Below are 23,889 nucleotides of genomic sequence, written 5' to 3'. Positions count from 1 at the left end.
GCGCGTCTCGGCGCTCAGACCCTCGGCAGTCCCTCATCCGTCATCCAGGCAAGCGTTTGGGTCGTATCCCCATCCAGACCACCCCGACTGCGTGAACTGAAGAAGCATGAAACATGTCTAATGGCCGCCGCGTGACGCTCACTTTTTGTCGGCTAAACTCAAACTGCCACGGCCGCTGAAAAGACCGTCATCTCACGGTGCCCTGTAGCCGGCTCACAGTGACCTATTGTCGGCTAAACTCAACTAGCAATAGTGCGACAGCTCACTGAGCTCTGTAGCCGGCGTCACATGACCAGTAGGCAGACGCCTAATTTCGTAGGATATCATTATACGAATTGGTGTGCATTATAACATATAATCATGATCTAACATAGTATTCCAGTATTCCAATTAGCGCTGCACGACATGAGGATAATATGCGATAACGCTGTTGATTCAAGGTTATTGCCTAAAAGGATGCTAAATGCTTGATCTTGGGGAAATTATTGGAATTGTTTGGTCTTTGTGAATTATAGTGTGGTCTAGACCTACTCTATCTTCATAGTCTTGAGATAACTCTTGTTATAATTTCATATACTATATATACTATATATACTATAAATGAAATTGAACATTCCGATTGCAATATCACTTGCGATAATTAAACAGATATTAAACTGTACTCTGTTCTGCATTTCAGTATTCTGCTAAAATACAACAAAAAGCTTGTTGAATTGTAAAAAGAAATGAAAGGAAATTGTTTCAAACGTTCTTTTATTGAACAAATTGAACATTGAATTTAATAGAAAAGGCACCACTACAAACAGAATGGCAGTTATATTGTGCAGATATATACTGATCATTTCTTAAACTACCACAACAGATCTTGAGTGTCTTCCACGATGTGTCTCAGCCTTGTGCGCTGGGTTTATTGTGGTAGTTGATATCGCGATAACTATATATATTAAAAAAAAAAAAAACGATAAATTGTGCAGCCCTAGTCACAATCACGGCACAAATGGAATTGAGTTCCCCTGAAGAAGCTGAGTGCAGAGAGGAGGAAAAGGCATGGGCTCTCCAAACCATTCTCTATGTATTGATTCTGTTTGAAATAGCCTAGTGTTCATAAGAAGAGCAGCTTGAATCCATAGCGTCCATGTAGCTAATAAGTGCAGACGACCGCCAGTGCTCTGCTACACAGCTGTGTGGTTATTAGAGGGCAGATTGTGTCTATTGACACTCCTCTCAGCTTTGAGATGAGATGAGTTGGAAATGTCACGCTGATGAAAAGCAGTAACAAGCTCAAGAGGAGGCAATGAGCTTGAGTGGCATCTTCATTTAGAAAGACATTTTGATTAAAAGTTTCATTCAAATATTTATAGGAGGAAAAAGACACTTGATCAGCGTTTCGTTAGATGGAGTCAGTTGCACTGGCAAGGAAGGAAGCTCTGCACAGCGCTGTCAGCTGATTTCTGGGAATAATATTTGTTGTTAATTTGAACCCCTAATTGAACCTGTATTGTAGATATGTGGATAATTATAACTAGATGCCATTATTATCCGATTAAAAAAATTACAAAAAGACCAATCATGGCAACATTTTACCAAGAAGTCACAAGTTTGAACATGTTCTAGCACATTAGCATTTAAACATTTAATCGTATAGTGGCTTGTATAATATCCTTTACCAACTGTGAAATTATGTCTTGATATATTTAACAGTAACGCAGTTGTGAAGTGGAGGACCCGGCAGTGCACACTGTAAGTTAACATATCAGTGTTTGCTAAATTATAGCCTCATAGAAACACAGGAGTCTCCTAGATCATAGGTTTAAGTTATGTGTCAAAGAAATATTGTTTTGTTAGTTTGGCATAGCTCTCAATATCCACGAGCCTTAGGAGCCATTGCTAAGGGGAAGTCAATGGCAAATATAAAAGTCTTAGCAAATTCCGAGCCTTTCCTCGTTGCAACGTTTAACCAAACACTGCATGGTAGTTGCCGAATTCATCCGAAATGTACCCAGAATCTGAAAGTCAACTGATTTAAACTGCTGAATGTTTAAATTGTATCAGATTTCTTCCAAAAGTGTAATATTTAGCATCAGCTCACCATTAGTACACACCAGAAGCTGGCTGTTTCTTCCAGAAATGATCCATACGAGTTATACTTGACCTCTCACCTTCACTTTTTACGAACACACGCTTGTGCCTTTGACTTTTCATCACATAACAAGAAGAGTTTTGAGTCCATCCAAGCCTCTAAGTGTGTCAATCACCTAACATTGTCTCTAAAAAAAAAAAATGAATGGGAACTTTATTTCAAGAAGGGTGGACAGCCAAACCCTTTTTGATTCCCAGCCGCAGCCTGTCACTCCCTCTCTAATATGGCCTCTACCATAATGCTAGCTCTGTGCCCTAACATCTCACACTAGGTCTGTTCGAGATGAGCCAGGCCTGCGCCGAATCGATCATCGGCGATCGCCGCCCAGTGCATGCTGGTTAGATTTGTGTCCGACTTGATCCCGACTTGCTCTGACGTCATTTCACAAGTGGGCAATGATAACCTCACGAGATGAAGGCGGCCGCAGATTTTAGAGCAAGGGGCTGCAGTTGCTTTCTGCCGACTGCAAGACCCAGGACATGAGGGGAAACGCCTGGCTCTCAGCTGATCAAACAGCTGATTGGTTCAGAATCGACTCAACATGATGACATTTTATATAAACTTTTTATTGTTTTTGAATTGGAGGGATTTTAATTGCTATTTTTCTAATTTAAAGGCTTATTTTGTACAGAACACTTAAAAGCCTGTAATGATTTGGCAAATTGTGACTGCTGAAGTCTCATATGAACTTCGGCTAAACTTTAAAATGCAGTTTTGCACTGAGCAAGGACCGTAGATTTTGTCCACCATCTTACATTGAAAGTAGGCAGAGGTGTCAAACGTATTCACATTCATTACTCAAGTAGAAGTATAGATACTAGGGTTTAAAAAGACTTCTGTAGAAGTTGAAGTATCAACTCAAGCTTTTTACTTAAGTAAAAGTGTAAAAGTACTGGTTTCAAAACTACTTAAAGTATAAAAGTAACAGTAATGTAAGGGGGAAAAATGCCATTAAGGACAAAAGCTTAGCCCGCCCCACAGGGGCCTATAGTGCACTACCCCAGCTCCACAAAATTTTTTTTCTAAAGGCCATAATGACTATAACGTTATATTAAAATCATACCTGCAAACTCAGAACGGCTGAAAAAGGTGACACATCTCTTCTGTGTTTTTCAGACAACGGCAGCTACAGTCCGGTGTTACAATCCTCTCCAGTGAAATACAGACACACTTTTACACCGTTTAGCTGTCAGCATTTTAACCATGTTTACTCCAGCTGCTAGCTAACGGTAGGCTAACGTTACCTGCTGTCGAGTGTAGTGTTAACTAGCGTCTCGTGCAGCGATTTTTCAGTTCCCTCTAACGTCCGTTTTCGGAGCATCAGAGGGAAGCGAGGTCATTTAAGCGGCACCTAATAAGGCACCGGAATCTGCGTTGCTATTCGGTCCAGTAGATAACGGTCGTTAAGGCACCGGTGCCGTATTAGCACCGGATCTGTGCAGGTGTGATGGATCGCGTACAAACCAATAGGGTGTCGGAATGGTATATGTTTATATTTTTCATCCAACCACAATCAAATTCACTCTCCAGATGGCGCGATTTATCTGGATAGGTTTTTTTTTGTGTGTGTGTTTTTTTGAACGATGACAAGCCGGAATGAAAACAAGCCGAACTGAAATAGGAGTAACGAGGCTATTTTTAAAATGTAAGGAGTAGAAAGTATAGATAATTGCGTGAAAATGTATGGAGTAGAAGTAAAAAGTCTGCTGTAAAATAATTACTCCAGTAAAGTATAGATACCCAAAATGTCTACTTAAGTAAGGTAACGAAGTATTTGTACTTCGTTACTTGACACCTCTGGAAGTAGGAAGGCATCATTTCACGGCCAGTGTGGACTGAACCTATCGTTTAAAAAGGTAAGATAAAGGTAAAAGCCCAATAACGACTGTAGTATAGTATAATGTACTTATTGATGTTTTATTTTGGATCTATTTTGACACCTTTACGAAGCCACAAAAGCAGCAATGCTGTAGTCAAGACCACCTAAACCAAGACCAAGTCATCACCACAGCAGAGTGTATCGAGACCGATACATGACCAAAACCAGACAAGTGCGAGTCCCAAACTGCATGACACGATAAAATGTGGAAAATGCTAACCATTGGCACTGCTCAAAATGATCTAAAAGATCCACATTCATCCACAGAAATGCTGTGATAAAATAATCAAAAAGGCAGTTGTGGTCCTGACCGGTCTTGAGTCCTCTTTATCCCAGATCGAGACAAGACAGAATAATAATGCGGTCGATTCCGAGAAGAGACCGAGACTTTTAAAAAGTGGTCTCGAGACCAAGACCGATCTTGAGTACCACAACGCTGCATTACAGTTTCACAGTCTATCCTGCTGACCAAATGATGGCTTTTTGAAGCCGTTGTGACTCCAAGTATCTCTAAAGAGCAAATGAAAAAAAACTCAAGCTCTACCCACAGTAGAACAATGACAAAGATCAAAGTTGTCAGACCAGTGGTAACTGGCTTCTTGCTCCCTACATTTGAATAAAAGGTCAAACCACTTAGTTTGGAAATTAATTGACCTTTCTGAGGTCTAACGCCTTCAGCCCAGGAGATGGTATAAAGAAAAAGAATGGAAAATTACATTACCTCAACACATTCAGCAGTGTAGTCCTAGGCTGAGTGTCTGTGCTCTGATTCACTGTAGTAGTGTAACAATGTGTGACAGAAATAGTTGCTTTTAACTCCTTTGCTTGTAAACTATCTGGATTCCAAGGTCTTTGTCTCTGAATTAGGCCTTTGGCTACCAACTAAAAACTGTTTCACCCCCCAAAGCAAGGGCACCTTTGTTTGTTTTCAGCAGAAAATTACTTTATGTCTGACTTTTCATTTTCTTTTGTAGACAACTCTGCTTCTGATTAGTTTACTGACTTAACTGGTGACTTATAAAAGGTGTTTTTATGTTTATAAGACAGGCTTTTACACACAACAATGAATTTTCTGATCTACACACTTTGGTAGCTATTGCAAGCAATCATTCTTACCTTATAAATATGCGAAGAGAAGAGAGTCTGTCATCCTTAACCGGGAACTCAGTGGGTTACAATCTGTTTGTTTTTTTTGTCCTTGTAACACTGTGTCTGTCTGCACAATCATATTCCTGACGTTCACCTCTCTAATCATGTTCTGACGTTCATCCTAAGTGACCTTTTGGATGAGTCATTTCACTGCACATTCCAGGGCTCACCGCATTTCAAATTGTAGGGGCATGGTAAAGAATGGATGAAAGAGCAAATCACACAGCATCTCTCTGCTGCTTTCTCTTCATCTCTGACAGACAGACAGACAGACAGACAGACAAAGACACCCACCCACTCCTTGGCACTTTCTAACAATCGCCAATTAATGTTATCTTTGTCATAGCTTTGCCAAAGTTCCCAACTGGTTTGAGGTTATTTTGTAAATGACGAGTGCTACACACGAGACCCTGTGGAGAGCAGACAAGAGGAATAATCGACTCAGAGAGTGTGTATTATCTTAAGAGAACACAGTTCATACATAGTAATGTAAATGGACTGCATTTATAGAGCGCTTTTTTAGTCTTAACCAGATATGTATAAAGTACTAGAGACCCAGACTTGAATAAAAGTACAAGTGCTCTATCAAAAAAAGTGACTTGGGTAGAAGTCGAAGTGCTCTTTAAGCACCACACTTAAGTGGAAGTACTAAAGTAGTCAACATTTTTTGTACTTAAGTATTGCAAGTAGTTTATTTTAAAATGTACTACTCAAGTACTGAAAGTAAAAGTACAAGTATTGTGTTATGTAGTTATTAAAGAAAGCAGTCAAAAGTTTGAATATCATATTGTTAATATTATTTCAAATGTTTCGTCTAACGAGTAACGATGCAGCACATAAAAAATGTATCGGAGTAAAAGTATTAAACTCATCGAAATATGTACTCAAGTAAAAGTGGAAGTAGGAGAAAAAAATAATACTCCGGTTGATTGCAGATACAGCCTTTTAGTACTTAAAGCCCCAGTGTGTAACGTTTGTAGTTGTTCATTATCAAAATCTGTATTGCCCTTCACAAACTTGTCCTTTTTCATGAATATTTACCACCACCATCAATTTCAAGTATTTCTATTGGCTTGGAATTTTACATTTGCGCTTGCATGAACTGGGGTAGACACTCCATAGTCATGCGCCATCTTGAAATACGTTAGCCGGTAAGGGACATACAGGACATACTGCTCCGCCTTTCGCGTTTTCGGCTCACAGCTGCTGCTAATGGGCATCGTAGCTTCCCGGCCCCGGCAAGTGTTCAAAAACCAAATTTCAGGAACAGGAGTCTTCTTCGCCCAGAATAAGAAAACGGATATTGAAAAGCGCAAGAGACCGGTGTCATCAGAAAGTAGAGTGAACACTGGAGCTGCTTTGGACGTCTGTTACCAGGTCTGTGCAGAACCGATCACCGGCGATCGCCGCCCAATGCATGCCGGTTAGCTTTGTGTGTAGATTTGCTCTGACGTCATGCACACGTGGGCAACGATAACCTCACGAGATCAAGGCGGCCGCAGTTCTGAGACGCAGCCAGCGCAGTTGCTTTTCACTGACTGCAAGACCCAGGCGGACCCAGGGCATGCTGGGAAACGCCTGCCTCTCAGCTGATTGGTTCAGAATCGACTTAACATGATGACGATTTATATAAACTTTTCATTACTATTTATTAAATCGGAATCGGAACACAGTGTTTCTGTCACTTCCTGTTCAGCCTGAAGGCTGCTGGAAACGGCTGGCAACTGTCCGACTTGACAGCGGATTTTTGTCACCTTTGCTCTCGTCCACTTTACAGGCGAGGCGCAGTTCATCTCGAACGAGCCTATTGAAATGTGTGGATCACATTCACGCTCCCAGTATCTCCACTGGCCTAATACTACTAAGATCTATATCAGTACCACAGAACCAGATCAAATGTGCTGAAACAATGTGTTGCTGTGTGGGTGATGGGAGCACATTATTTCATCCATTACTGACCGTAACGAAACTCTTGTAAACCCAAAGCTTTAAGCTACAAAACAGCCCAAACCTGATCTTTTGTTAAATTCGGATTGGGTAGCGGAGTTCTTTTCAGAGATTGAACACTTTTGATTATAATGACCCCATGACCATTCTTTTAGCACCCCCTTAGGACAAGAAGGATATTGTTAACTCGACTACTGGTATGACTCTAAGAGCAGCAAAGTCATCGGTATGAATTACTGAGTGTTCCTCAGGCATGACAGGCTTTAGACTTTGAGTCTGATTTGCCCTTTATTTGAACATAGTATATTAAATTGTGACATGACCGTAGCTTGAGAGGAATCTGCTGCAGCCATGAATGTCAGATGTATGGATTTCAAGAAGGCTCATGGTGCTGTGAAAAACGGCAAGCTGACTAATCAGCAAGAACACACAGAGACTGAAATAGATCACTTATCATTGCCTCTATTTCTTAGGGGTTTCAAATGACTAAAATGAACAAAGAAAAGGCAAAAAGTAAAAAAAATAAAAAGGAAGATACAAACAACGCTCACAAAGCAAGTATGATGCATTGTGACAGCTGTTTTTGGGCAAGGTGAAGCTGTAAAGAAAATTGAATGTGCCATCTGGTACATCAGAGGGAGACAGATATACCAATAGAGAGACAGAGGAAGAGACAGGGGGATGGAGCAAACACAGAGACAGATAGCTACAACAGTGTTTAGCTGCTGACTCTATTCTCTATCACAGAGATGCTGTCAGCCCGCTGGATCGACCATGCAGCGCTGGCCTCCCGTGCTGCTCCACCTCATCTAAATGAAATGACAATGCAACTGCACTCCCGAGTCCCATCCCTTCTCTTTACAGCGATAAACAGCCCGTTGAGTGCGGCTTCACTGTCATGCACTATCTGCATCTGATAAAGCACTGGACCTGGCAGTGGGGGTGGAGGTAATAAATTGCTTTTTACCTGTCTTACTGTGAGGAACTGTTTCGGAACTTCACTTTGTTATTGCACCTTTATTCAAGTATACTGTGACTCAAGTAGTTTACTTCATTGCACTGTACTTCAAATCCACTGTTATGTGCACTTTCTGTGAGTGACTTTCTTAAAGATGGTGAAAAATACCCACATATTCAGTTTGCAATTTTAAAAAACTGTACCTACTTTTGTAAGAACAGTGGGCCTTAAAAGTGGTGATACATAAGCAACCACTGGCTTTGTTATAGTAATAGTGGCTTTGTACTTTTAAGTGCAGAAAGAAAGCAGGCCTTTGTGTGTATAGTATACCCGCTTTCTGATGTTGTTTTTTAATTTAAAATCGATGCCGTTTGATGTTCAAGCAGACTCAACACTTCCTACACATTTACCTGTCTTGATGAACTCATTTCCACAGCATTATTGAACAGCAATAGAGTACAATAAAGATGTTTGGACAAATTCAAAAAGACTTGCAATTCTCTAACAGCAATTACCAATTACCAATGCCTTCACTTGCATTGTCACATGCACGCTTGTTTTTTTAAGATGATTATTTTGGTCTTTTGCCTTTATTTGACATTAAGTAGAGAGAGAGACAGGAAACATGTAGAAAGGGGTATGTCATGCACCAAAAGGGCCTGCAGTCAGGAATTAAATCGTGGGCACCAAGGCATCCAGACATTTGTCAGTGCAGAACAGCAGATAAACAGATGACACCTCATATTATCACATTCAGATGTGATTAACTAAGAGCACCAGGTTTTTCCTCGCCGCTGTCGCACACCAAATGCATGCATCTTGGGGGAATTGTTGTGTCTCAGTCCCCAGAGGATGAATCCTCGTGTCGATCCCTGAACCTTTCCTCACTGTCACCATCAGCTCAAAACTCCCACGCGTATACCAGAAATTGCATTATTCAAATTGTAATGGCTAGATTTTAAAATGAACTGAGCATGATGAACCCTTTCCATTTTGGACACATCATGAAATATGTTTATCACATTCATGTTTTCAGGTAAGTATCTCCACTGGCCTAATATTGAGATCTGTATCAGTACTGCCAAACCAGACCTGCATTATTTCATCCATTACTGACCATAACCAAAACCCAAACTCCGGTGAACCCAAAGCTTTAAAAAGGAAAATGCTTGCTCCTGGGGGAATTGTTGGGTCTCTGTCAATGAGAGTGTGGACTTGACCTACCATACCTGTAAAGTGTCCTGAGATAACATATGTTATAATGCACTGAATTGAAGTACAAGCAAACAAATTAGGGCTCTGCAATTAATCAAAACTTTAAATTACGATTTTGGCTCCTAACGATCACCGAAACAATGTAATCGCGGAAAACGATTATTTTGCACGTTAGCAAGTGAACTTTTATTTTGTCTTGTGTTCTGAATGAAAAAAAAGTATTAAGGGAAATGTCACAGTTCAAGGTATTTTCGCTGTTGATTTGTTGAAACTGTTTTTTAAGTTCAATAATTGCAACGTCTTTCCAAAAGACAATGAGTAATCGTGTTAGATAATCGTGATTTTAATGTTGACAAAAACTAATCAGGCAGATCTAATACAAACTACAACAAAGGGATATGCAGTGCCACCGGGAGCCGCCCACTTTGAGTTTAATTTGGGCTTTTCAGAAACCTATGGGTGACGTCCATATTTTCTTCTTTCTTCCCAGCTACCACGTATGCTTGTTATGAGGTCATAAGGAGCAAGGTTACCTCCCCTTTCTCTGCTTTGCCCGCCCAGAGAATTTGGCCAACCCACGAGAGAGAGACATCATGGCTTTCAAATGAGCAAAGTGGCAGTTGGTCAAGGCCACAACCCCACCCTCCACCTTGCCCCCACTCTCTCCTCCTCAATAGGACTGACAGATTGACTGATCACCTGACATGCTGACGTGTACGGTAAGCGTATTTTCACTTCCGGTGTTCCCGTGTTCGGTTCCAAACGCTAGTTTGCTGCTCCAGCAAAAACGTACTCAACTCTGCTTTATTGTTTAAATTAGCGGTTATTTGCCTGGATTGCATTTGAATTATAGTTGTTCTACTCAAGCACTTATACTTCGCTTCCCTTACTGCCTCGCTGATCTTACAGTTGTTAAAACGCTGTTATCTACTTTAGCTTAGCCATTTAGCAATGGCTAATTCCTCTCCCTCTCCGGCTCTCTCTTGCTTTGTGTGTCAAATGTTTAGCTACTCCTCTGCCTCTTTTAGTGATAACGATGCATGTAATAAATGTAGTATATTCGCTTCTCTGGAGGCAAGGCTTAGTGAGTTTGAGGCACGGCTACGCATCATGGAATCAGAATCATATGCTTCCGTAGCTAGCCAGCACCACGTAGCTGAAGCAGGCAAACATACTGTAGCTTCTGTAGCTTCTGCTAGCTGTCCCCCGGTAGGCCCTGAGCAGCCGGGCGAGTGGGTGACTGTCCGAGGGAAGCGTAGCGTTAGATCTAAACCAGGGAGTGCACATGATGACGGTCGCTCTAAACCGGATCATCTTCGCCTCTCTAACAGTTTCTCCCTACTCAGTGATACACCCGCTGAGAAGCCAATTCTGGTTATTGGGAGCTCTATACTGCGACATGTGAACCCGGCGGCCCCAGCAGCTGCGGTCATATGTGTCCCCGGGCCTAGAGCGGGTGATATAGAATCCCATCTAAAGCTGCTGGCTAAAAAGAACCGTAAATACAGTAAGATCATACTTCACGTAGGGGGTAATGGTCGTAAATTGGAGATCACTAAAATTAATGTTGAGTCACTTTTTGCATACGCAAAGACAATGTCGGACTCTGTAGTATTCTCTGGACCCCTGCCAAACCTGATCAGTGATGAAATGTACAGCCGTACGTCATCCTTCCACCGCTGGTTGTTGGGGTGGTGCCCAGCTAATGATGTGGGCTATGTGAATAACTGGAGGGCGTTCTGGGGAAAGCCTGGTCTGATTAGGAGAGACGGCATTCATCCCACCTGGGACGGAGCCGCTCTCATATCAAAAAATCTGACTGAGTCTATTATCGGTCCTAAACCATGACAACCCAAGTTTGATATTAGTAATCAGAGGTGCAGTGCTACGTGCCCCTCTGTGCTTCCATTGGAGCAGTCGCCCACTCATAGTCTATTAAGCACGGTGTCTGTCCCCCGACTCAGATCAGTTAAATCAAAGGTAAACAAAAGATGCGCTATACTTAACAACCTAATTAGAATTAAAACGACTGCAACGATAGAGCAAAATAGGAAAATTAGATGTGGACTATTAAATATTAGATCTCTGTCTTCTAAAGCAGTATTGGTAAACGATTTGATATCAGATAATAAAATTGATTTATTTTGTCTTACTGAAACCTGGCTGGGCCATGAAGAATATGTTAGTCTAAATGAAGCGACTCCTCCCAGTCATATTAATACTCAAATTCCTAGAGGCTCAGGCCGAGGAGGGGGAGTTGCAGCCATCTTTGATTCAAGCCTGTTAATTAATCCTAAACCTAAACTAAATTATAACTCGTTTGAGAGTCTTATTCTTAATCTTCAACATCCAAAATGGAAAACATTACAGCCAATTATATTCGTTGTTATTTACAGGGCTCCAGGTCCGTATTCTGAATTTGTATCTGAATTCTCAGAGTTTTTATCATGTTTAGTCCTTAAATCAGACAAAGTACTTATTGTAGGTGATTTTAATATCCATGTGGACGTTGACAATGATAGCCTTAGCACTGCTTTCAACTCATTATTGGATTCAGTCGGTTTCAGTCAGAGTGTGCACAAGGCGACGCACTGTTTTAACCACACTCTCGACCTTGTGCTGGCATACGGTATTGAAATTGAGGATTTAATAATATTTCCGCAGAATTCTGTATTATCAGATCATTCTTTAATTACTTTCGAATTCTTACTACCTGACTATACTAAATTAGATAAAAGCTTATACACTAGATGCCTATCTGACAGTGCTATAGCTAAATTTAAGGAAGAGATTCCAACAGCATTTGACTCTTTGTCATGCCTTAACATAACAGAGGACCTTTATGTTAACCTCAGTCCCTCTCAAATTGATACATTTGTAGACGGTGCTACGACCTGCCTACGGACGACTTTAGACTCCGTTGCTCCCCTCAAAAAGAAGATAATTAAGCAAAGGAAACTAGCACCTTGGTATAACTCCCAAACTCGCAAATTAAAACAAATCTCGCGAAACATCGAAAGTAAATGGCGTTCCACCAAAGTGGAAGAATCTCTTTTGGATTGGCAAGAAAGTCTCAAAACCTATAGGAAGGCCCTAAGAAAGGCCAGATCAGACTATTACTCATCACTAATAGAAGAAAATAAGAACAACCCAAGGTTTCTTTTCAGCACTGTAGCCAGGCTGACAGATAGTCACAGCTCTACTGAGCCATCTATTCCTCTAGCTCTGAGTAGTGATGACTTAATGAGCTTCTTTAATGATAAAATTATAACAATTAGAGATAAAATCCATCACCTTTTGCCCTCAACTTCTAACGGTTCACCTTTAAACGCAGGACCACTAGAAAGAACGACTAGTCCCGACATATACTTGGACTGCTTTTATCCTATAGACCTTCAACAATTAATGTTAAAGATATCCTCAGCTAAGCCATATACCTGTCTCTTAGACCCCATCCCAACGAGACTACTCAAAAAAGCGTTACCGGTGGTTAACACTTCATTACGAGATATGATCAATATGTCCTTATTAACAGGTTATGTACCACAATCATTTAAAATAGCTGTGATAAAACCTCTTCTGAAAAAACCCACCCTCGATCCTGAGGTCTTAGCAAACTATAGACCTATATCTAACCTTCCATTTCTCTCCAAGATCCTTGAGAAGGTAGTTGCTAATCAGTTATGTGATTTTCTGCATAGCAATAGTTTATTTGATGACTTTCAATCAGGATTTAGAAAGAATCATAGCACAGAGACGGCACTGGTGAAACTTACTAACGACCTTCTAACTGCTGCAGACAAAGGACTTGTCTCCATTCTCGTTTTACTAGATCTTAGTGCTGCATTTGACACTATTGACCATTCCATCCTGTTACAGAGACTGGAACACTTAGTTGGCATTAAAGGAATCGCACTTAGCTGGTTTAAGTCCTATTTCTCTGAGCGATCCCAATTTGTTAACATTAACGATAAACCCTCCAAGCACGCTAAAGTTAGCCATGGCGTTCCTCAAGGCACAGTGCTTGGACCAATTCTATTTTCCTTATATATGCCTCCTCTAGGTAATATTATTAGGAAACACTCAATTAACTTTCACTGTTACGCAGACGACACCCAATTATATCTGTCAATTAAGCCAGACGAAAGTGGGCAGTTAGCTAAACTTCAAGCGTGTATTAAAGATATAAAATCCTGGATGACCCACAATTTCCTGATGTTAAACTCAAACAAAACTGAAGTTATTGTGATGGGACCAACGCACTTCCGAACTTCATTATCTAAAGATATAGCTACTCTGGATGGTATTGCCCTGACCTCCAGCACTACTGTCAGAAATTTAGGAGTTATTTTTGATCAGGATATATCCTTCAACGCCCACTTAAAACAAACCTCAAGAACAACCTTTTTCCATCTTCGTAACATTGCCAAAATTAGGAATATCCTGTCTCAAAACGATGCTGAAAAACTAGTCCATGCATTCGTTACTTCTAGACTAGACCACTGCAATTCCTTACTATCAGGTTGCTCAAATAAGTCCCTTAAGACTCTCCAGCTGATCCAGAATGCTGCAGCACGTGTTCTGACGAGAACTAAGAGAAGAGATCATATTTCTCCTGTATTGGCTTCTCTGCACTGGCTTCCTGTGAAATCTAGGATCGAATTTACAAAGCTCTAAATGGTCAAGCACCATCATATCTGGAAGAGCTCCTAGTACCTTATTGTCCTAGTAGAGCACTACCCTCCCAGAATGCAGAGCTACTTGTGGTTCCTAGAGTCTCTAAAACTAGACTGGGGGCCAGAGCCTTCAGTTACCAGGCTCCGCTCCTGTGGAACCAGCTCCCACTTTGGGTTCGAGGGGCAGACACCGTCACCACATTTAAGAGTAAACTGAAAACCCTCCTCTTTGATAAAGCTTATAGTTAATGAGTGAGGAGTTGCAGCGTCCGCCTAACCGGCCCACCTGCTTCTCTTTGTAGTCATCAGTTTTATTTATCATATAATCAATAATATAGCGAGAGTAGAGGGAGGCAGGCCAGTACAGCCCGATCCGGTTGGGGAGAGTTCTAGCCCGACCAGGCACCTCTCTTTAACCTGCCTCTTTTAGTTATGCTATTATAATTCTAGACTGCCGGGGAAGTTCCTTCCTTCCTGTGACACACTGAGCTGCTCTCTCATCTCTACTTGTTTCCTTTTGTATGCATCCTGTCCCAGAAATGCTTGTTACTAACCTAGCTCTGGGAAGTTTACTCCCCAGAGTCCTTATGTTTCTTCGCTCTGCGATTCTCTGCAATTCCCGGCTGCATCCTGCTGCGTCCTGCTGCGTCCGCCGCATCCGACATGACATGAACTTCCACGATGACCTTCGAAGTCACTGTTCCATTATCTTTAATGTGACTATTATGTGCCACTGTTCATCACACCCCCAACCGGCCCGTCAGACACCGCCTACCAAGAGTCTTTTTTTCCTTGCCACTGTCGCAATAGCCACTGCTAATGCTTGCTCTTGAGGGAATTACTGTAATTGTTGGGGTTTTGGAATTTATAGAGTGTGGTCTAGACCTACTCTATCTGTAAAGTGTCTTGAGATAACCCTGTTATGATTTGATACTATAAATAAAATTGAATTGAATTGAATAGCTACAGACACAGAAATGGCACATCCTAAGGAAAGCTCATTGTGGAACTGGCTATAGTGGCTGGAATTCTGCACCAAGGCTGAATTTCGGGAAAGAGACTTCAGATATAGTATTAGGGGACCACTAAGGTCTATAGAAAAGCATCCAAAGAGCACCATGTCATGGGACCTTTAAGTCAAAAAAAAATGGACAGTTGCCTCATGCAATGTTATCCCTAGGTGCAGCTTTAAACTGGTTGCGTTTCCTCCCATTTTCACAATGTAGAGAGAAAAGAGCTTCACCTGCTCTATTGCCTCTTAAATAGTCTTTATGAACAGATAAACGTGTTAAATCTATAAAACACTTAACAGTGGTGAGGTATGAGGGGAACAAACCCTGGGCGATTATTCATTGCAAAGAAAACAGCTCAGAGAAAAATGTTCTCATTTGGTGGCTGTGACATGGAAAATATAAATGGCGGCGATGCCGCTGTTCTCACAATAACCCTTATGATCACATGCAAATTAAAAACAAACCTATTTATATTTTGCTGCTGGGACTTGGCTGTGGAACTGCATGTTTCATTTCTCCCCCCCAGGCACAATGAGGGAAGCATAGTGAAGTTCTTTTTTATTAAACGTGGTTATTAGAATATTCATATCAAACTCACCAGTCATTGATATTCATTTGCTACAGACTCTCTTGTTACAAATTCAAAATGTCAGAGTGAAATTTAAAACAGCCTGAAAGGCATGTTCATTATTTTCTTATTGAAGTGTTGTGGTTCATTGGCTTGGAGATCCAGGCTCCAGGGGGCTGTAGAGCCCACTGATATTTGTTCAAACTCATCTCTCAGATGTTTAATTAAAGTTATTAGGAGCCACAGGTGAATCGGCTCATTAGCAGTGAATTGTGTTTTTCAAATTCCTGCGGTAACACACAGGAGGCTCGCTCTTGGAGAACAATGCCAATTGTGCAGCACTAGATGATAAATGGTTCCACCATCCCGCCGCTGTTTTTGACTCGGTTATGTATTTATGTTTTGCCTAGTGGGGGGCGAAGGGGAACTAGGTGATTGGCTAGAGTGCCACCAGCCAGGAAAAGAAGCAAAGATGCCCCATCAACTTTTAAATGGCCATCAAAGAGGTTACCAATGTGAGCGTTGCCATTTACAGGAATGCAGAGTGGTGGTTAATGTTCAAGCCGGTCATTCTCAGTTCAATAAGCATTCCAATTTTTTATAGGCAACCTTTATAGATATTATGTAAATCTTATGAACTATCCAGGGTGGAAAGGAACCACGAGCAAAAGAAGCAAAAAACAGCAAACCCATCTCCCTCTAAAGAACAACGAGTTTGGGCGCCCAGATAGCTCAGTTGGTAAACCTCATATATAGAGGGTTAGTCCTCGACACAGCGGGTCCAGGTTTGATTCTGTACCAAGGCTGAATTTCGGGAAAGAGACTTCAGATACAGTATTAGGGGACCACTAAGGTCTATATAAAACCATCTAAAGAGCACCATGTCATGGGACCTTTAAAGGAACAACGGGTTTACTTGTTTTACCTTGTGTAGTGAAACCATTGTAGTGTTTGTGACAAAACCTACAGTAGTAGTTATAGTAGAAGTAGAGAAGAGACATAAAGTCAACTAACTGACTAGTTATATCAGTAACATCTATGTAAACGTTGCTAACTTTAGCCACCCTAACCTACTGTTCACACCAGGCAAAGTAAGGCTGTAGCTTTAAATCCCCTACAGTACAGGCCAAAAGTTTGGACACACCTTCTCATTCAATGCGTTTCCTTTATTTTCTTGACTATTTACATTGTAGATTCTCACTGAAGGCATCAAAACTATGAATGAACACATGTGGAATTATGTACTTAACAAAAAAGTGTGAAATAACTGAAAACATGTCATATTTTAGATTCCTCCAAGTAGCCACCCTTTGCTCTGATTACTGCTTTGCACACTCTTGGCATTATCTTGATGAGCTTCAAGAGGTAGTCACCTGAAATGGTTTTCCAACAGTCTTGAAGGAGTTCCCAGAGATGCTTAGCACTTGTTGGCCCTTTTGCCTTCACTCTGCAGTCCAGCTCACCCCAAACCATCTCGATTGGGTTCAGGTCCGGTGACTGTGGAGGCCAGGTCATCTGGCGCAGCACTCCATCACTCTCCTTCTTGGACAAATAGCCCTTACACAGCCTGGAGGTGTGTTTGGGGTCATTGTTCTGTTGAAAAATAAATGATGGTCCAACTAAACGCAAACCGGATGGGATGGTATGTTGCTGCAGGATGCTGTGGTAGCCATGCTGGTTCAGTATGCTTTCAATTTTGAAAAAATCCCCAACAGTGTCACCAGCAAAGAACCCCCACACCATCACACCTCCTCCTCCATGCTTCACGGTGGGAACCAGGCATGTAGGATCCATCCGTTCACCTTTTCTGCGTCGCACAAAGACACGGCGGTTGGAACCAGAGATCTCAAATTTGGACTCATCAGACCAAAGCACAGATTTCCACTGGTCTAATGTCCATTCCTTGTGTTTCTTGGCCCAAACAAATCTCTTATGCTTGTTGCCTCTCTTTAGCAGTGGTTTCCTAGCAGCTATTTGACCATGAAGGCCTGATTCGCGCAGTCTCCTCTTAACAGTTGTTCTAGAGATGTGTCTGCTGCTAGAACTCTGTGTGGCATTCATCTGGTCTCTAATCTGAGCTGCTGTTAACTTGATTTTCTGAGGCTGGTGACTCGGATGAACTTATCCTCAGCAGCAGAGGTGACTCTTGGTCTTCCTTTCCTGGGGCGGTCCTCATGTGAGCCAGTTTCGTTGTAGCGCTTGATGGTTTTTGCGACTGCACTTGGGGACACATTCAAAGTTTTCGCAAAACAAGAGAGCGAGCGTACAGGTCAAGGAAAGCGGTCGATGATTTGTAGGAATTTGGTGGAATGTGTCGGCCTTCCTCCTCCACGTTAATCTCTAAACGTGACGCGGCCGGACACGCATCAGCCTCCCCAGCCGCCAATTGGTCACAGCAGGGGGGATGATGGAGCGCGCCGGAGACAGTGAAACAGCTTGGAGAGGAGAAATCTATCCAAATATCAAACTATTGGTCACATCTCTAAAAATAAAAGGCACAGCCTCTCTACTAATAATATAAATAAAACAGATTTTACAGATACAAAGATGTTGGAAATGATACATCGCAAGTCCGTCCCAAGTTGCATCCAGTGCAAACTGTTTATTTTTTATTTTATTTGTTTTGAATCAGTACACTCACACCCTCACTGCACTTTTATATCCGCGCAATTAGTGAATCTTCCCATCCCTACTGTGTGCTGAACTGAGCGCATTTTATTCAAAAGTTACGGGGCCTTGCTTGAAAGTATACTGGTATTTCCTTCAGCTAAAGTATGGAGTAATAAAAGAAAACTGGTGCTGTGATGTCATTCTAGCAGTATTTTGTACTGGACTTTATTTTTTTTTTTTGTCTTTCCAAAACCTCTTCAGTGGCAACGTCTCTTAAAGTCCTGACCTGGATAACTGAGAATATAAAGAATAAAGTTTTTGTTTTAGCTACAGAGTGAGGTAGTGCACTTCTATCCCATCTTTGTCGGGAGGCGCACATGCGCAGTAGCTAGGTAAGGATCACATCAGCTAGCTGTTAGTTTCTACAACTTCAGTCAGTACAAGGCAGGGTTAGCCGGGAGACTTCTTCTAAACGAGGGCGCACTTCCAACTTTGCGTGGAATACCTGCAGAACAGGGGCATGGAGCTCTGCATAAAATCTGACAGGAAGACTTCTAAACTCAATCACATTTCTCTCTCTTCTAAAACTGAACAGCTGTAGAGGCGCTCACTTTTTTCTAACCATTCAGAAGCGGCCTTGATTTTCACGAGCCGATCACAGCATGACATCCTTGTTTTAAACAAGGGGGTAAGCTTCGCTTCAGAACTCAAACCTCCATATGGTGCCATTTTGATGCTACAAAGCGATCACCTCCCGTTAGCGTTCCATTGACTGCCATTCATTTTGACGTCACTTTGACAGTGAATAACTTTACATCTGAAGCGTTTAAAGACTCTATTTGTCCATTGTTTATTTCTAAAGAAACACGACAATGTATAAAAGGCTCCATTACCTTGTACCTCACGTTATGGCTCCGTAGCAGACGCTTTTGTAAAAATAAGCTAACGATTGTGTCATAACTAAGCGACTTTAAAGCAGATGGACTATTCCTTAACAAGTCAGGAGTAAAGCTGTTCACCTCTAGCCTACTTTACTTTCTGAGCCACACATCTGCTCCCTTGGCCAAGGACATGAGACAAGATGAACTAAAACAAGAGGAAGACACAACAAAGTGCGGCAGTGAGCCACCACAGCCCCCACCTGAGCAAAGATTTGACCATGGGAGACCAAAGAGCGGAGATGAGAAATGTCAACCCCCCATCTCACCCGTCCAACACTCCTCAAACCCCTTGGACAACCACGACAGCTTTGAGGACCTCTTTAAGGATACGTCACTCTCCCCTCTTTCCCCCATCCCCATGCTGGAGTTCACTGACCAGATGAAGCAGCTGGTAAATGCTGGAACCAAGTATACCCCCCTTCCTTCTCCCATCGTAAAATGCCAGGCACCTCTGCCCCCTCAAGGACGGCAGTTAACTCCTTCTCCCCAAACTGATAAGGATGCTTGTGTGCAAAATGCAGCAAGCGTTAACTGATATGGGCCGGGTCCAGGCTGCATGCCTAGTAGCACTCATGACTCTTTTCAAGACAAGCCTGGGCCCTGCGTATTAGATTCTTCCACAATTTATGTTGTGATAGGTAATAGAAAAAGAATGGCGAATAAGCACGTAACTGCAAACTTTGCAAATTTAGCATCCATTCCTCGTCAGCCACAGTCTGTCCCAAAAAATGAAAACGCACTAACACTAGCCCTACTAAACGTTAGGTCTTAACGGGTAAATCATTTTTAATCAATGATTTTATTATCAAACACAATCTTGATTTTATGTTTTTAACTGAAACCTGGTTGGACCATAATAACAGTGCTGCTGTTCTCATTGAGTCAGCCCCCCCTAACTTTAGTTTTATGAGTGAGAATAGAGTGAATAAGAAAGGAGGTGGAGTCGCCATTTTGTTTAATGACTCATTTCAATGTACGCAATTATCTTACGGAAATGTTTCTTCTTTTGAATATGTGGCTCTTCAGCTAAGATCCTCCCCTCAAGCTCTACTTCTAAATATCTACAGGCCACCTAAATACAGTAGCATCTGAACTGTTGTCTACCAAGGCTTGCAATGACTTTGCCTCCTTCTTCACAGACAAAATTCAGAAAATTAGACAAACAGTCAGTGCTTCCATATCAAGTACAGGATATGTGTTGTCACAGTGTGCACGCAAAACAAATTCCAACATGACACAATTTCATACAATCAACCTTAAAAACCTGGAGGACATTATAAAACATCTGAAAACCTCCTCCTGTTGCCTTGATATTCTACCAACGGGTGTTTTCAAAAATGTTTTGAATTGTTTGGCTTCAGATCTTCTACAGATTGTAAACACATCTCTGCTCTCAGGTATCTTCCCACGGGCCCTGAAAACTGCAGTCATCAAGCCACTGCTAAAAAAGAACAATCTAGACACGACACTAATGAGCAACTATAGGCCAATATCAAACCATCCATTTTTAAGTAAAATCATAGAAAAAGTGGTTTTTCAACAACTCAACCTTTTCTTATCGCTAAACAACAGTTTTGATGCCTTCCAGTCAGGTTTTCGACCACACCACAGCACTGAGACAGCTCTTGTTAAAGTCATCCACTTAAACACAGATAGTGGCAAAATTTCAGTCTTAGTATTACTTGATCTCAGTGCTGCATTTGATACGGTAGACCATGACATATTGCTTGACCGATTGGAAAACTGGGTTGGTCTTTCTGGCTCAGTAATAAAGTGGTTTGAATCCTATTTAAAGAATAGGGACTACTTTGTGTCTATAGGTAATTATACATCTGAGCATACAAATATGACGTGCGGAGTTCCCCAAGGCTCAGTTCTGGGGCCTCTTCTGTTCAACATCTACATGCTTCCACTGGCTCAGATTATGGAAAACAACAAAATAAGTTACCATAGTTATGCAGATGACACCCAAATTTACATAACCTTATCACCAGGGAACTATAGCCCAATACAACAATTAAATATGTGCATTGAACAGATTAATGATTGGATGTGCCAGAACTTTCTTAAATTAAATGAAGAAAAAACGGAGGTGGTTGTTTTTGGAGCAAAAGAGGAACGATTGAAAGTCAGCGCTCAGCTTCAAACGACAATGTTAAAAACAACAGACAAAGCCAGAAATCTTGGTGTAGTCATGGACTCAGACCTGAATTTTAAAAGCCACATTAACATAATTAAAAAATCTGCCTATTATCACCTTAAAAATATATCAAGGGTTAAAGGACTTATGTCTCAGCAGGATCTGGAAAAACTTGTCCATGCTTTTATCTTCAGTAGACTTGACTACTGTAACGGTGTCTTTACAGGTCTCCCCAAAAAATCAATCAGACAGCTGCAGCTGATTCAGAACGCTGCTGCTCGAGTCCTCACTAAAACCAAGAAAGTGGATCACATCACTCCAGTACTGAAGTCTCTACACTGGCTTCCAGTGCCTCAGAGAATTGATTTCAAAATACTTTTACTGGTTTATAAATCACTAAACGGTTTAGGGCCAAAATACATTTCTGATCTGCTACTACATTATGACCCACCCAGACCTCTCAGGTCGTCTGGGACAGGTCTACTTGTTGTCCCCAGAGTCAGAACTAAACAGGGGGAAGCAGCGTTCAGTTTTTATGCTCCACATATTTGGAACAAACTCCCAGAAAACTGCAGGTCCGCTGCAACTCTCAGTTCTTTTAAATCTAAGCTAAAGACCTATCTTTTTGATGTTGCTTTTCTTTAAATAATCTATTAACTTTAATTTCTTATACTGCACTGTAACTTTTATTCTTATACTGCACTATCAATTTTATTCTTGTCTTTTAATGTTTTTAAATTGTTTTCAATTGTTTTTAACTGCTCTTTAATGTTTTATGTAAAGCACTTTGAATTGCCCTGTTGCTGAAATGTGCTATACAAATAAAGCTGCCTTGCCTTGCATAGTAGAGGAATTACTGGGTATTACAGGAGAAGCTCGCAGGCAGTTTCGACTTAAATGAGCTGTTTAAGTTTAATTACTAATGTTAACTAGCATTTTAGTTAGCAATAATTTGCCTGTGCCCATGTTATCTCCTTACATATACCTACGCTCTCCGTCTCTGCAAGATTGGGAATGATTGAGATTTCTCTTGGCACAGCTACCAGAAGACTTACAACTTTCAGACACGTTGCTCACGTCACATTTTCGTCATCTCTCTCAGTTGGAGGCTGCGCAGTAATGCTCAGCGCTCACCGGAAAAGTGCTTCTAATAGCCTTCACTGGTCTCCGTCCAGAGCAACAGGATCTGTTGGTCCAGTTTATATACTGTCTTTGGTTTTAAACCTGTCTCTTTCTACTGCTCTGTTGTCATTTCAGGCCAAGAGCACAATCCTCCTCCTCCCCTTGCTCCTCCGGTCTTCCACGTGCACGGTTCCTGGTTCCTCCTCCGTCAGGACCGCATCGGCTCCTCGGTTCGGTATTCGGATTCCTCACACCACCATCAGTGTCTAGACTCCATCGGGGGATCAGCTTCTGGCTTTCTAATCCCTTAAATATTTATGTCATTTCATAATGATGGAGTCTAATCTCCAAAGACTGTACATGTCATATCATGCATTTGTACAATAAAGCTTTGCATATCTGCAACAAAGTCTCCCCTGATTGAAATGTAAGTAGTTCTTTTGTAGATTATGGTGAACTAGTGTGTGTTGTAGCAGTGTTTTGCCAATCAGAACGCGCTAGCATGCTACGGTTAGCCACCTCGTTTCGGCTTGTGACGTCAAAGCCCTGCCGATGTTGAACAGCTCACCGGGAGACTGAAGGCAGGATACATTCAGAAACCCGTATCTCACTCAAAACAGCATGGATGTTTTTTTGTTTTTTTAAGTTTGTATGCGTGTGGAAGTCCCAGAGACACAACATAACATAAGTGATTTTCTCATAATATGGGCACTTTAAGAATTTAAACTTGATTTTCTTTTTACAAAATAAACCAAAACAATTACAACGTGGAAGATATTGGCCACATAATGACAATAATTGAAAAAAAAATGTATATCATAACCTCTAAACTAAAAACAAATCAGATTTGAATTGGAATTAAAACACATTTACTGTTTGTTTACAAGATATGTAGTCCACGCTGATCTACAGAGGAAACAATAAAGTGCATCTTTGGATGGATGGGGAAAACAATTGCTATTGACTTACAGTACTATCACAACCTACCTACCCTTGTTCTATGATCAATGTTGCTGGTTGAATCAGTGTTGTTGTTTTTCTGTTATATACGGATGTGTGCAATATAGTTCATTTTAAGCACTGCTTATATTTTATCATCTATTCTACGCCACTCATGGTGTGACAATGAGCAGAGTGGTAGTCCAGCCACAGGTAGTATGGGTCAGATACAAGTTGTCTTTTGCATTTGCAATCTGCAGGTATAAAGTAGTTAGGATGGTCTAAAATCTGCCAACTGACCTCATCGTAGACGCTGTCATTCCGCTCAAAGTCCCCCGCCTTCCTGGGCAGCACATGGACGTGGACGTGCTGTAAGCAAAGAAATAAACAGGAGAAGGCCATGGTTTAAATGTGGTGCTCGGTCTAGAGAAACAGGTACTTTTTTCACTGGGGAGTTGAGCTGACAGACTGATGTGACAGAGACGCTTTCCATAGAGAGTCTTCATTACTTCACAGCACATTGGTGAAGCCAGAGCGGAGCGTCACTGCCGTGCCACAAATCGCAGGAGGGTGACTGTGCATTTCAACAAGC

The 23,889-nt window shown here is 41.5% G+C and overlaps 1 protein-coding gene and 1 long non-coding RNA gene across 2 annotated transcripts in view; one reads left to right on the top strand and one right to left on the bottom strand.

The window, feature by feature from the left end:
* fhit (fragile histidine triad diadenosine triphosphatase) overlaps positions 1 to 23,889 on the bottom strand; it is a 423,256-nt gene that overhangs the window by 58,687 nt on the left and 340,680 nt on the right. The window contains exon 7 of the mRNA XM_039799117.1: positions 23,598 to 23,666. Within this exon, the coding sequence (XP_039655051.1) occupies positions 23,598 to 23,666 (69 nt within the window). The remainder of the gene's footprint in view (positions 1 to 23,597; positions 23,667 to 23,889) is intronic.
* Positions 9,938 to 22,778, top strand: LOC120558181. Its single transcript, XR_005639065.1, has 2 exons — positions 9,938 to 10,007; positions 22,494 to 22,778. It is a non-coding gene; the product is annotated as an uncharacterized LOC120558181 (long non-coding RNA).

This window comes from Perca fluviatilis, chromosome 4, assembly GCF_010015445.1.
Source record: "Perca fluviatilis chromosome 4, GENO_Pfluv_1.0, whole genome shotgun sequence".
NCBI lineage: Eukaryota > Metazoa > Chordata > Actinopteri > Perciformes > Percidae > Perca > Perca fluviatilis.
This window is presented reverse-complemented; position numbering and strand designations above follow the sequence as displayed.